At 44.3% G+C, this 14,909-nt stretch overlaps 1 protein-coding gene across 4 annotated transcripts in view; it reads right to left on the bottom strand.

The window, feature by feature from the left end:
• Positions 1-324: 324 nt before the first annotated feature.
• NARS2 (asparaginyl-tRNA synthetase 2, mitochondrial) overlaps positions 325-14,909 on the bottom strand; it is a 78,572-nt gene continuing 63,987 nt past the window's right edge. For 3 of the 4 annotated variants that reach the window (XM_074983342.1, XM_074983319.1, XM_074983333.1), the window contains one exon: positions 325-3,665. In XM_074983342.1, the coding sequence (XP_074839443.1) occupies positions 3,521-3,665 (145 nt within the window). In that variant the 3' untranslated portion in view covers positions 325-3,520. Of the gene's footprint in view, positions 3,666-5,489; positions 5,898-14,909 lie in introns of those variants that run through there. The other variant, XM_074983327.1, reaches the window with a different exon arrangement.

Here is a 14,909-nt window from a genome sequence, read left to right on the forward strand (position 1 = left end):
CAGCCTTAACCCCACCACCAGCCTCACAGGCCCCAGACTGACACAGCCTGACCCCTTCCTAACGGCACCGCACACCTAAACTGCTGCAGCCTTAACCCCGCTGCTGGCCCCAGACCGCCACAGCCTTAACCCCACCGCAACCGCCACAGCCTGACCTGCCCCCGCTGCCGGCTCCACACACACCTAAACTGCCGCAGCCTTAAGCCCCTGCCATCCACCCGCCCCACAGACCCAACCCACCACCAGGTTTTAACCCTCCCTCCCACTCATGGCCCCAAACTGCCCCCAGCCTTAACCCTCCCCAGCCCCCAAACTCAAGGTTCACTTACCTTTCAAAAGCAGCACCACATGCTGCCACTCCTTCCCCGAGTTAGGAGCACTAGGAACCAACCAGAGACTTTTACATGTATTTTAATGGGAATTTAGTTTCCCTCTTACAAGTTTTGCCTACGAGCACAACGTTGGGAATCAATTGTGCTCGTATAGTGAGGGATGAGTGTAGTCTAGTGCAGAAAGGCATCACACAGACCAAACCAGACAAATTCAAATGAGATATAAGGCAAAGAAAATAAAAATAACAGTGATGGTGTATAATCATTGGAACAAACTGCCATGAGCAGTGATGGATTCTCCATCTCTTGACGTCTTCATATGAAGAGCACGTTACTGGCCATGATACAGGGTAATTGGATTAACTTGGCCTGTGTTATGCAGGAGGCTGGATTAGATGATCTAATGGTTTCTTCCGGTCACAAAATCCATCAATTTTTCCCTTCATTTCTTCCTTTCTCCATTGTCACGGACACCACTCATCAGCCCTCATGCCCCTTATCTGGGCATCAACTTTGACTTGGATCTCTATCTCTTGCAACACTGTTCAAATTTGCTGTTTCTACATATATAATATTGCAAATATTTTCCATTTTCTGTTTGTCCACTCTGTCAAAACTCTTGTTCCGTTTCTGGGTCTTGGTCTTAACCATCCTGTCCCCCTTAAAACACTTCTGCCAAGATCATTCTTCCCGGCATGTCATGCTGCCTATATCCCCTCTTTTTTGTGTCTTCCACTGCATCAGCCGTAAACTCTTCACCACTGCCAATAAGGGCCTTCTCCATTTAGCCCGTCCTGTCATTCAGATCTGCCCCTTTATTGAGCTGTTGACATCTCCCCTTTATTCTTGTCACTTACATCAGCCAGTAAGTGTTGAACGGAGATGGTTCCTTATTGTTTAAAGGACTCTACCAGTTGTAGCTGTGGCAGTATGGTCATTTTGTGAGTGTAAGCGAATGACGACTTTGGCAAGGGTACCATGTACTTCTGGAGGCTGCGTAGTAACATTGCAAGTGTGGAGCTGTCTGACTATAGGAGTTTTTTTCCACCTCTTGCAACTAACCAAGGGGCAATTACAAAATTAGGATCTGGCTCACATCCCATTGATGTCAACAGGAGTCTTTGAATCAGGCCCTAAATGTAGAGTGATAATTCTCTGGAATACCTCAGGAGCCACACACCCACTAATGCCCAGGGCACTGCACTTAGAAGCATAGAACACTAGAACTGGAAGGGACCACAAGAGGTCATCAAGTCCAGTCCCCCGCCCTCATGGCAGCACCAAGCACCATGCAGAGTCTTTTAGACCATCCCTGATAGGTGTTTACATAACCCTGGACTACAGAAAAAGTTTTTGGATACTCCGGGTCTGACAGTGTTAAATTGTCACAGCACAGGTCACATCTGTGGCAGCATAACATTATTTAATCATCACTTTTCATTCTCTCTCATGGGCTTGGCAGAAAAATATCTGATCTCTTTTGCACCCCCCCACATGCTCCATGAAGTTATTTACACACTCTTGAAAAATAATAAGTATTTCTGATTCCTTTTTGGTACATATTACTTATTCTGCTGCAGTGCTTAGTAGGAGAAGCATGTGGTGGAGGCGGCGGCACCAGCAGCAGCCTGGGTGGGGTGGCCCCTGCTGATCCAGTGCCCTGACAGCAATGGCCCCACTGGAGGCTGCCCCAGAGGCTCCAACTCCAGTGAGTCACCAGCATTGATTTAGAATAGGGAGCTGGGGGTGCTTGGCTCGGGGGAATGGGAGAGCATTTATTTAGGGGAGATGGGGGCGGGAATCTGGCTGTAGGGAAGGACATCCATTTAGAGCCGGGGGGGAGGGAGAAGAGGGCTGTGACAAATATGGAAGGACAGCCACATGTGTGGCAATCTTTGAATTCTCACTGGACACCACTGGTATTGTATGTACGACTTTGGCCCAGAAAGCTCACATTTCAGAATGCTGACAATATGTGCAAGGTAAGAAGGATGGTGCTGTGGACAGGGCCACTGGATTCCAACTCAGGAAGCCTGGGTTTAAGTACCAGTTCAACCTCAGTTTTCCTGTGTGACCTTAGACAAGTCACTTAATCTATGCCCAGTCCCCACCTGTACAATGGGGTTAAATTCTTCTCCACCTAGTAGAGGAATTAGGAGCATAAATCCATCAAAGATGGTATCAGGTCCTGCATGGAAGAGAGCCATCATTTTCTGATATACAATGCCTGGGAGTGCATGTTGATTGCTTTACAAATGCCAATAAATCTGCTTGGCCAGCTGAACATTAAATCATTTCTCAAGAAACAGAGGCGAGTTGTTTCTGGCTTCATAGGTTCAAATGTACTTCCACTAAAGACAATCTCTCTTTCTTCCCATGAATTTGCTTGCTTTTTAAGACAGTATGTATATATCACCTCTTAATGAGCTCTGCATCAGGTGTAAAGGAAAGGATACAGTTCTTGAACAGGATGAAGGAATCACCATTATGATTAATGCTATAATTTAATACTATAATTTTATGACTGTAAAACAAACCATGAGGGGGAAAGCCAACTGTGCATCTTTACTGACTCTCAAAAATCAACTGCCAAACTCCTTCACTGCCGCAGTTACAATGTAAGAGACATTTTTCTTTGCAAGGTTTAACTGATTAGGATCTGCTTTCCAAACTCACTATGTACTTTGAATTCAGGGTGGGGGAGAGTCTCTCTCTACAGCAGCCATTTCTTAAAACCAAAGGTGTTACAGAAATGATATCATACAGTTCTATAGAACTCAATCTTCAAAGCTCCATACAGACATAAAATTAAGCCTCATAGTATTTCTGCTTCCCAGTTCTATGCTTGGACCATACCCCTTAACACCACTTTGTGTTAAATACCAGCTCCCAACAATACTTATTTTAGTCCTGACTTTTGTTCCTCCCATGAAGAGTTTAACCTGTTAAGTAAGATTTATTAATGCCTTTATGGTGCCTTGAAGATTTGAAGAGCTACATAAATATGACTAAGAAATGGTATGGTCCAAAATCTCCCAAGAACATCTCTCCTCAGCTCCCTCCATTCAATTTACCACAAAATTATTTGTTACAAAAATCCTCTCCCTCTTTCCCCAGTATCACTGCAAGTAGACATTACACATACAAGCACTCCAGTGCAAATAGGTCCATGTGAGTCAGATATGGAGCTACAAAAGACAGGAGTGAGGAAACCTGGGGAAAGGAATAACATCTTTGATATTGTCCACTCCCAGGATGCACTGCAAATAGCGCTCAAACCCCATTCCAAAGCCTCCATGAGGGGCAGATCCAAAACGCCGGAGATCAAGATACCTGCAATTTAAAGAGTTACATTCACAATATGGGTATGCTCAGATAATTAAAGCTGTTCTTTCCATTTCCAGTTATTCCTTCATTTTAATTACTTTCCCTGACCCAAATTCTTGCAGCACCAAGAGAATACGTATGTAGAGATGGAAGGCATTTAATTGTTATAGGGCTTTTTCCTTCACCCATCCACTTCTCTGGTCCTTCTTGTGTTATCAGAGAATGGCAATATATGAAGTTCGTAGACACAAACAATTCACTGTTTATTGGAGTTAGCTTCCAGAGAGCATGAATCCACTTTCCTTTCCCCCGTCCCTCCCAAATTACTTCCTGTTCACCCCCAATTTACATAGTAATATTCTCAACTATAACTTAACCAATCATTTTTCTGAAATTTAACTAAGCAATCCTAACATATGGTAACATGATTATCTAACCAATCACATCCCACTACCTTAATTAATTTAAACCCAGCAAAATTAAACAGCAGACAGTCAAAGAACCAGACAAAGACCATACGGATAAACAATAGAGAAGTGAGGAGCATAATGACAAAACAAAGAAATGAGGATTTCACACCCCAATTATTGAAAAGTGGGTCCTTGCCAGACAAAGAGCTATCAACCTAGGTTTTCTTTAAATCTTCTATGCTCTCCCCTTTATCTGCTGGTGATAGACTGGATCACCTTCTAACAGCCCCGAATTGCCTCATTTCAATGTGACTGGTTTGTAATGAGTCAGGACATGACCATGTGTCCCCCAGGTTATGGGTGCCGCTCTGCTTAGCCAAAAGCCTGAGGTCCAGGATCGGCAACCTGTGGCTCCAGAGCCACATGGGGCTCTCAGCGTTGCTGCCACTGACTCCTCTTGAGGCTCCCTGAGCTGCTCCCAATGAAATAACGGAACTAAACTGAATTGGTTTAACGGCTGGCAGGGCAGCAGGAGGGATCTGGCCATTAAACCAATTCATTTTAGTTCCATTATTTCGGCAGGAGGGATGGCCAAGTCTGCCCCTGCCAGACCCATGCTGCTGTGCTAAGGAGGAAGAGGCAGTGCGGGGAGGTCTTCTCAAGTGCAGCTTCCCTCCCCATGGGGCCAGCACCTCCCAGGCAGCGTGGCACTCCCCAGCTGTTCCCTCCTCTGTAGCAGTGCCTGGAGCTCCATCCAGCAGTGAAGGGTCAGCTCCCCAAGGACCCAGCCCAGCTCCCTGCCTGGCCCTGGGACCTGGTGAGTCTGGTGCCAGTGCCGCTGGGTGGGGGTGCAGATGGGAAAATTGCAAGCAATTTGTGGCCTGAGAAGTTTGTGGGGGACCCAGAGTGCATGCAGGGGGAGAGCAACTGGTGGGCAAGTAAGATCTGGATTCAGTGGGCAACTTGGGGCAGGGCAGCTGAAGTGGGTTAAAACTAGGGGTGGATTAATCCTGTAGATGTGGGGGCAGGGTTGGGGCTAAGAGGAGTTAATCCTGAGGACGGGGGACAGGTTTGTGGAATGGGGACAAAGCTTGTGGATAGGGGATGGATTTGGGGGCCGAGGTGGGTAAAGCCTGGAGATGGGGGTACCAACCTTCTAACTGGTATATATCACTGTGTGTGCGCACTGTTCTTAAAATAGGGGTTACAAAAAGTACAGTTTGACATTTATTAAGGATCATCTTGTATTCACGTGCATTGCAGGTTTATTAATTTTGTATCTGAATTTGAAAATATGGCTCTTCTTGATATTTTGATTGCAGACCCCTGCCTTAGGTTAAGAACAAGGCCTCCCAGTAACATACACAGAGAAACTGATTTTGATACTTTGTTTTTATACCTCTTTAATTAGCAAAATGGCAATACGACACCTAAATTCTTAAAGTATAGGCCTTTACAGGATATCGTAACATAACTCATTTAGTCCTTCTCCTATTGATGTTGAATTTTGCCCCAAAAGGAATTTGTAACACGTCACCAGGTCCATTTTAAAATGTCCTATGTAATGGGTTTTCCAAGACACACCCAGGCACACTATTCCTCATAGGGTTTGGCATTAAAGGTGTGTCTTCATCATAGAGTTAACTTGGGCTCCTCCTTAGGTGTTGCCCCGCAGGTCCCTCGCCAACACACACAAAACCTTCCCATTGCTGGAGTTGGTAGTGTTTTAAACCCGGGCTAGCTGGTCCAGAACTTTCACTCAGGATGGTAACTGCCATCAGGCTAAATTGCTGAAATGCTGACAGGTTTCCAGTGCCTTCCCACGAGTCTGCTCGAGGTGACCAGAAGGACAGTAAGCTCTCTCACAGTTCACTGGGAAAGAATCCTATAGCAGCTCAAATGTACGGTAGCACAAAGAATCTTGAGATATATCTCCAGAAGCCAGAGCAACACACATGAGCACAGCACCAGCAGGGACAAAGCAACTTGGGTTTGGGTTTGGGCTTTGCAATGCGACTGCTCTTACTTGCACTATGCGTATTCAGAGCTGGGTGCTCCACTGTGAAGACGTACTTCTTAGAGACCCTCCACTATGCACCTTACACTTTTTCCCCTTGCTGAAAGTAATCCTGACTCCTCTTTGTGATACACACTTGCATCACCCTAGGAGCATAACCAGCTCAACTGCTGCTACTATCTCAGATGTCCTCCTGAGTAAGCGCTCTTCCATAGAAACTGATTTTTGACCAATCACTATGTTTTGGAGAAAAATTTTCTCATGAAAAGTGTTCATTTCTGGTGGAAATTTTAGATTTTTTCCTTCGTAACACTGCAGGTACAAAACCAGAAATATTTTGATCTGAATACGCTACAGCAGTTCCTTATGAAAACAAAAAAGCAGTCAAGTAGCACTTAAGTGCTACTTGACTGCTTTTTTGTTTTGATAGTCTATAGACTAGCACGGCTCCCTCTCTGTTACTATTCAACATCCAGTTCCTTAAGGTGAATGTACTTTGGTCTCCCCAACTGTCTCCATTCTCTTCTATGCTCTGGGCTCCCAGCCTGTACTGACAGCCTGAGACTACCATAATGCATCATTTCCTCTCATTTAAATTTTCACTGAAAAACAATCTTTTGGGTTTTTTTTTTTTTGCTTTTTAACCATCTCTACTCAAGGGACACTTCTCAACTTGTTTGACACACACGATTATCCTTCCTCAGTGGAAAGTAAATAAAACACTTAGGGTGGACAGATTTGAGCTCTATTGCCAGTCATGCTTGCTTCAGACATCTACTTTAAAGAAATCGTGATCTTTAAAAATATTTGTATTTGCTTTTTGAAAAGACGATGCTCCAAATGCTGGGTGATGGGCTATCACTGGGACAACGTTTGCTTCAGTAATTTGCTACAGCGTGTCCTAAATTATACCAGTGTAAATCCAAAGCAACTCTGCTGATCAACTGCTTTATAACCTATCAATGATACACACATGTATGTCTCTCTAGGGATGCTACATGTGTGGGACTCAGGTAGGCAGACCACTTACCTGTTGCACAACTGGAATATTACTTTTCTTCTATTCATCACCACCACCAGCACCACCATTTCTGGACTGATCCAGTATCACAACTAACTATATGTTCCTCGTGGGATTTCCTGGACTCTCCCATTTTTCAGCTCCACTCTCAAAGCCCGATTTTTAGGGAAGACTAAAGATAGTCCCTTCTGGATTGAATCAGTCAGTTCTATGCATTGATGAGAAATGGCTGTAGCGAGCCAAGTGAAGTGTTAACTCACTGAGAGCTGAGCATGTCACCTCTATGTAGTCCTTAGCTCCTACTGGCCTGGGGACTAAGGGACTATATTTGAGACTGATGCAAAAATATTTCTGTCCTGGATTTTCATCCTTTTTTGCTGGTATTTTTGCTAGTGGTAGAGTAAGCGGATCCATTTAGTAAAATGAAATTACACCCTCCTGCAGATGAAAATCAACACTTCCTAGTTCTTATAAAATGCAGGTCACCTGTAAAGCATTTTAAGAGAAACGCCGGAACACAGTCATTTGAGCAAGTAAGGGCCTTAATCTGGAATACATTAAAGTTAATGGAATGCTCCCACAGCCTTCAATGGGCTTTGGATCAGGCACTTAGCCTATTCCTATGACTGCCACTGCAGCAACTCTTTTTCCATCAGCGCACCAGTGGCACTGGAGTTGAGACATTTTCAGTACTGCATTGACAAGAGAAAAAGAAGGTTGTGGCAGATGCATGGAAAATTCCCTTTATGTTGGAAAATGCTCCTTGAGGTTCACTTTATTCAAACAAAGCTGCAAGCTGAACACTTTTCACCAAGAAATAGCCATAAAGTAGACCAGCTTCCTACCTCGTGCAGAGGGTCACACACGAAACTTAAGAGGGAATGAAACTCGTCCCAGTGCACCTGGCTGATTATGCAATATAATTCCATGAAGGGAAATATTTTCAATCACCCCAGCTGGCAATCAGTTTAGGCCTGGCAGCTGGAGAGTTGATAGCCCATGCAACCTTTGAATCACGTTAACCTATGTACTGCAATAACATCCCGAGGTGGTGAATTCCAGCAGTTCATTATATACCACATTAAAAAGCCATTTCCTTTCAACCACTTCAAACGTATGTCCTTTTATCTTTGTCATGTGCCCTTACGCTGCATGACAGGGCTGGGCAGAGAAGGAGAACACTCTTTGCTACCATTCACAGGAGGATGTATTTCTGCCCTTTCTCTCTCCTTTCCAAACAACATAATCCATCCCTTTTAATCTCTTCATCACACTGGAACCTCCTGACCCTTTTCTTCCTTTTGCCCACAGTTGGTGAGAAACCGATTTACTTCCCATTGGAAAAGGCCTTGGCTCTTAGGGTTGGTCAGTGCTGTCCTCAAACTACCTAAATTCTGCATTTTGATGTCTCTCTGTTTCCTATGCTGTTCAGGATCCTACATGGTGACATACAGGGACCAGGAGATCAGACTGGGTGATCAGAGTGGTAGTCCCCTTCTAGCTTTACAATCTGTGTATCTATAACTGAATATTGCACGTACTACCCAGGCTCTGTTGTGACGTAAAAATGGGGAAGTATAACGTCTCCTCCTATTCCACACAGGACATGCTGCCTTGGAGAAAAAGTTGGGTCGAGAGCACAAACCTTAGCTCCATGAACCGAAGACAAATGTTTGGATCAGCACTCCCTAGAGTCAATGGAACTCACTCACCCTGACCACTACAGGCCTTGGATGGGTCTTAAAATCTGATACCAGTCCTGACACTGACTTGCTGTGTGACGCTGCAGGTGGGTCAGTTCCCCTCTCTGGGCTCCCCCACCTCTGAAATGGGGGAAAAAAGGACTTCCCCACCTCAGAGGGGGATTGAGAGATTAACATTTGTATTGTGGTCCAAAGAGGAGATGTGGTCTCTTGTCTACTGGTTGGAAATGCTACACCAAATGAACGAGTTGTAAAGCAGCAGAGTGGGAATGATGAAGCAGTGTTCAAAAACATGGAAAGCAGCTAAAATGACAAGGCCCTAGATCATTTTACTTTCAATGGCATGATGCCCCTTCGTTTCTTTTTTTCTTGCCAAAATGGGTCACCTCTGCCCTATCAACAGAAAGATCAATCCTTGCCCTTGAAACTCAGAGAGTATTACAAGACAGAGGAGCCAAGCTTGGCTAACTCAAAAAGGAATAGACAGAGGCTATGCCTACGCTGCAGGCTTTTTCCAGTGTGACTTATTTCAATGCTCTAATGTCAAAATAAGTAACATTGGAAAATCGCATACACTCAGCCACAGCTTTCTGAAAGGGAGTGCTCTAATTTCCAGATACAGTTCCCAGCCACAGAACTGCAAAAGGAGCCTTCACTTGTGCTTTGCTCACGCACGTTCCTTTTCGCCCTTGAAGGTTGTGGGGAGGTTTCAAAAGTCATTCACAGAGGTGGAGAAATTATTTTCAGGGAAAAGCCTTCTTTTCTTGAGTCATCCTGCTTGGTTGTGTGAATGCTTTGGCTTTTATTTCACCATTAAAAAAAGGGGGTTTCTCCAGAGAAAGAAAAAGACAAATGAAAAAGAAAAGCAGTGCAGACAAGCCCTCAGAAGGGTAGCCGTGTTACTCTGTAGCTTCACAAAAGACAAGCAGTCCTGTAGCCCCTTCAAGACTAACAAATGTATGTATTAGGTAATGAGCTTTTGTGAATAAGACCCACTTCCTCAGATTTAGAGTAGACAATTAGTATCCAGAGTTTATATGGGGAGAGGGAGGGAATGAGAAGAGAGACAGAGGAAGTTTAAAAAAGAAAAAAAAAAGCAGGTCACCTGTCACTACGACCAGAAGAAGCAGCAAATTAATTAAGTAGGATAAGTGCCATTCCTGCGAATATCAAAGGTGCAAAAATTGCCCTCGTAACACATAAGATAATTGAGATCTCTGTTAAGGTCTGATTTCAAAGTGTCAAATTTGCAAATGAATTCCAAAGCAGATGTTTTCCTCTGTAATCTGGTGGTAAAACCCTTTGGTAGAGGAATGTCTACTTTCAAATCCTTTATTGAATGTTCAGGGAGGTAAAAGTTTTCCCTTACAGGTTTATGGGTATTCTACTTCCTGATGTCAGATTTACAGAATAGCCTCCATCTCCAAACAGCAGATCACTGGTACCCACCTACCCTGTCACTATCTCATTAAGCTAACGCTAGGAAATCTAGATCCCCAGGCACAGCATCAAAGGGACAAGTGTGAAGCTATTTCTACCATTTACAAGCGCAATGAAAGTCAGAATGACGAAGTGAGAGCACTTGGGCTGGTACTTTCAGTCTGGGTGGGCACTGTATGAGAAAGAGCAGCTCAATGATCAAATGTTCCTCTGATTATTAGATTAGCATCTAAAAGGCTCAGTAGTGCTAGGTGCAGTGCAAATAAACAATGAGAGCCAATCACTGCCCCAACAAGTTTACTGTCTAAACAGGCAAGACAGAGAAAGGATGGAAGGGAAAACAAAGACATGGCAGAGCCAGAAGAGAACTCTGATCTACTGATCTCTCCATGAGTCTCATGTCACAGCCACACACTGTCCCTCTGAGGCTCAGACCCAAATCTGATCACTAGTGGCATTACAGTGAGGGGACTGAGTTCCTTCCAAGTTACAGTGTGAAAGAAGAGTGAGAATAAACTAGGTAACAGCACAAGCCAGTCTCAAATATCCCTCTGCAAAATCAGTCAAAGAAGAAAAACCTACAACTCGCGCACAATGTATCCAGCTGAAAGAGATCCGGATGGGTTCTGGAATTTTACTGTATTTTCTCAATAAACTCCCCTGGTCAGCTGAGTAAAATGATAGGATTGGAACACAGGCTGTTTCAGATCACTGATTCTCTCCTTCCACTCTCCTCTCCCAGTGGCACAATGGGTCCATTACAGGCAAGCCACTCCTTAAATAACCCGCTAAGGAGTAGTCAGATGGTGATTTCCAAGGTCCTGTAATGCTTAGTGGGAGGGAGAGGGAAACAAAGATACTCTGTTCTATGCAGGAGCTCAGAAAAGAAGCATTTTAAAGCATTTCCCGTGCAAATGTTAGTATCTTACTTTAAACATCATATAGACATTTCAATTACTCTCCAAGGAGCTATTGTGCCAAATTCGGAGAATAAATTTAGTCAACAGATTGCAAAAAGGAGTAAGTTCCACCCTGCAGCACTTGTAAATCTCAGTGCAACAGCAAATGGAGGGAGGGGGGAGTATATGGGGGGTGGGGAGAATCCCCACCAACAATCCCATCAGAGTGGACAAAGTGAAGAAGATCAGCTCAGTAACTGCCTGGTCTTTGGGCAGACTCTAGAGATAAAGGTTTAGGAACATATCTGTGCACTCCTCTCTTAGCATTTCCAGAGCACTGCAGAATCCAGGTACCAAACCAGTATCTAGATATCCCTCTGCTAAGTCATGAGCATTACAGTGGTGCTGCACACTCCCTATACTGTATCCTTGACGCACATCATACTTGATGGGAGCGATGGTTGATGGGAAGGTGGACTGTAGGGACAGAAGAGAAAGTGACTCCAAAACGTAATGCAAACTCTATGCACCCCCAACAAAGGCTGCTGGCAATGATTCCTTATGCTCACCCCATGAAAGTTAGATATGGCCCAGCACGGCCTTCATGCTACTATTGGTTCACTCCTGGCATTCCACAAACAGCCTGCCCAAATCTCCCAGCATGGATCCCCGCAGAGCTACTGTCTCAAATCCAACCAACCAGCAGAACCAAATTAAGCACTACCAGGTTGAATGCTGTGGGGCATAAACTGACCTCCTAGGGCAGAGGTCAGCAACCAATATATCAAGAAGAGCTGGTTTTTTTTTAAATTCAGTAAAAAGTGCAATAATTCAAGAGCCACAATGCATGTAAATATGAGATGGTCCTTAATAAATAATAAACTACTTTTTGTAACCCCTATTTTAACAGCAGCACACACACAATGATTTGTAATGCAATACCTGTTTGCTGCAAGATGTGCACAAGCTTTTTACATATTCTATTTCCTCATACATTACATATGCGTTTCTATCACTGTCTTCCTGACTTTCACTCCTGAACCTATTTTGCTTAAGCCTATTTTACTTCACATTTAATTTCAGTTTTCCTTCTGAAAATGCGTGTGGCCCTTCACAGCAGGAATGCCACAACCTTCCTTTTCAACATCAAGACTTAATTAGCAACACCATCAGAACGGTTTCCCATTTTGATATGGTCTCCCACAATATTTTTGTCCATAAGTTAAGGAAATATGGATTGGATCCTTGGACTATAAGATGGATAGAAAACTGGCTTGAAGGTCGGGCCCAATAGGTAGTGGTCAATGGCTCAATATCCGGATGGTGGTCGGTTTCAAGTGAAGTGCCACAAGGCTTGGTTCTGGGGCCGGTGTTGTTCAACATATTTATTAATGACCTGGATGAAGGACTGGGTTGCACCCTCAGCAAGTTTGCAGATGACACAAAACTAGTGGGGGAGGTAGATACATTGGAGGGTATAGAGAGAATCCAGAGTGACCTGGATCAATTGGAGGATTGGGCCAAAAGAAATCTGATGCGGTTCAATAAGGAGAAGTGTAGAGTCCTGCACCTGGGGCGGAAGAATCCCAAGCATTGTTATAGGCTGGGGACTGACTAGCTCAGCAGCAGTACGATGGAAAGGGACCTAGGGGTTATGGTGGATGAAAGGCTGGATATGAGTAAACAGTGTGCCCTTGTAGCCAAGAAGGCTAACAGCATAATAGGGTGCATTAGGAGGAGCATTTTGAGCAGATCTAAAGTAGTTATTCCTCTTTATTTGGCACTGGTGAGGCCACATCTGGAATATTGTGTCCAGTTTTGGGCCCCCCCAGTATAAAAAGGATGTGGATGTGCTGGAGCAGGTTCAGCAGAGGGCAACAAAAATGATTAAGGATCTGGAGCACAAGACCTATGAGGACAGGCTGAGGGATTTGGGCTTGTTTAGTTTACAGAAGAGAAGACTTAGGGGTGATTTAATAGCAGCCTTCAACTTCCTGAAGGGGAGCTCTAAAGAGGAGGGTGAGAAACTGCTCTCATTGGTCTCAGATGGCAGAACAAGGAGTAATGGTCTAAAGCTGAAGACGGAGAGGTGTAGATTAGATATTAGGAAAAACTACTTCACCACACGGGTGGTGAAGCACTGGATTGCGTTGCCTAGAGAGGTGTTGGATTCTCCACCCCTTGAAGTTTTTAAGTCCTGGTTTGACAAGGTCCTGGCTGGGATGACTTAGTGGGATTGATCCTGTCTGAAGCAGGGGACTGAACTAGATGACCTCCTGAGGTCCCTTCCAGCCCTCTGATTCTGTGAAAATGCACTGCACATAGTAAAGGGGGCATTATCCAACGTTTTGAGATCACATCTCGTTCGATATTTAGATAGGAGTTGCTCACTGTTGGGTTTTTAGATGTTCACCGTTTATCAAAAATACTTTGCAATTATAGCATTGGGAGCCACAAAGAAGTCCTAAAAGTGCTGCATGTGGTCCCAGAGCTGCAGGTTGCAGACCCCTGTCCAAGGGAGAATAAGAAGGATTTTCCCTCCACTCTCCAGGCACACTACAGCACTGTGCAGTTTCCTCTGAAACATCAGGCATTGGTCCCTATTGAGAGCAGCCAAACTGGATCCATCATCTGATGTTCCATGACAACCCTTGTGCCCCTGTGATACGTCTCAATCACCCTTCTCATTTCCGTGGCGGGAACATGCAAGCAGAGACCAGCTGCAGCTGTTACACTGGAGCACTCCCCACGTACTGCATGTGCAAGTCCTGAGCCTGGGGCAGCTTTCTGACAACATGTGCAGTGCAGATCTGTTGCTTTCTGCCTGCATTCTTACCCGCGGATGTGGAGGGTTCTCCCTCACTAGCAATCTTTAAGTCACGACAGAATGTCTCCAAAAGATGTATCCCACATAGGTTCTGAAGGGCCTAATGTGAGCCTGAGAGGGCAATTAACAATAGGATGAGGAGTCCGACTTAACTGATAACGAAGCCCAGATGGGGAGGTGCAGAGAGGTTAGTACAAAGAAAGAACATCGATAGTAGAAAGGAGCTGGCAGTGGTGGTCATTTTTTCAGACTGAGACTCAGGCCTTATAGCAATAAGAAAGCGTATCTCTGAGTAAATCATTTCTGCTATCAAATTATATTTCTAGTGACAGAGTTAGAACTGACGGGTATCAGAGGGGTAGCCGCGTTAGTCTGTATCCGCAAGAACCACGAGAAGTCCTCTGGCACCTTATAGACTAAGAGGTATATTGGAGCATAAGCTTTCGTGGACAAAATGCATCTGACCAAGTGGGTCTTTTCTGATGAAAGCTTATGCTCCAATATACCTGTAGATCTTTAAGGTTCCACAGGACTTCTCTTTTTTTTTTTTTTTTTTTTCAAATAAAGAACTGATGGGAACATGTAGCATTAGCCTGAAGCCCAGCACATACTGGGGTGAGAGGGTCTGACATGCTGGGACAAAGCAGCCAAAAGCCCTGTAAGAAATGGAAGGATTGACAGAGAAATATCCTTGACAAAATTGGAATTCTAAAGCTTAGTACAGAAAAATATTCAAAGAATGGCATAATCTTTGGACCAACGAAAGGAAGCAGCAGATGATTTTTAAACAGTGCTTTGGAGGGGAGGATGATGACATATTTGAGGGTCTGGATAAGAAAAATGAAGTGATTTTGTTTGGAGTATTAACTGGCCACTGTGGTTTAAAGAAAAATCTTTTGAAACAATAAACACAGAGATGGACTATGTGCATGC

This window comes from Carettochelys insculpta, chromosome 1 (assembly GCF_033958435.1).
Source record: "Carettochelys insculpta isolate YL-2023 chromosome 1, ASM3395843v1, whole genome shotgun sequence".
Classification (NCBI taxonomy): domain Eukaryota; kingdom Metazoa; phylum Chordata; order Testudines; family Carettochelyidae; genus Carettochelys; species Carettochelys insculpta.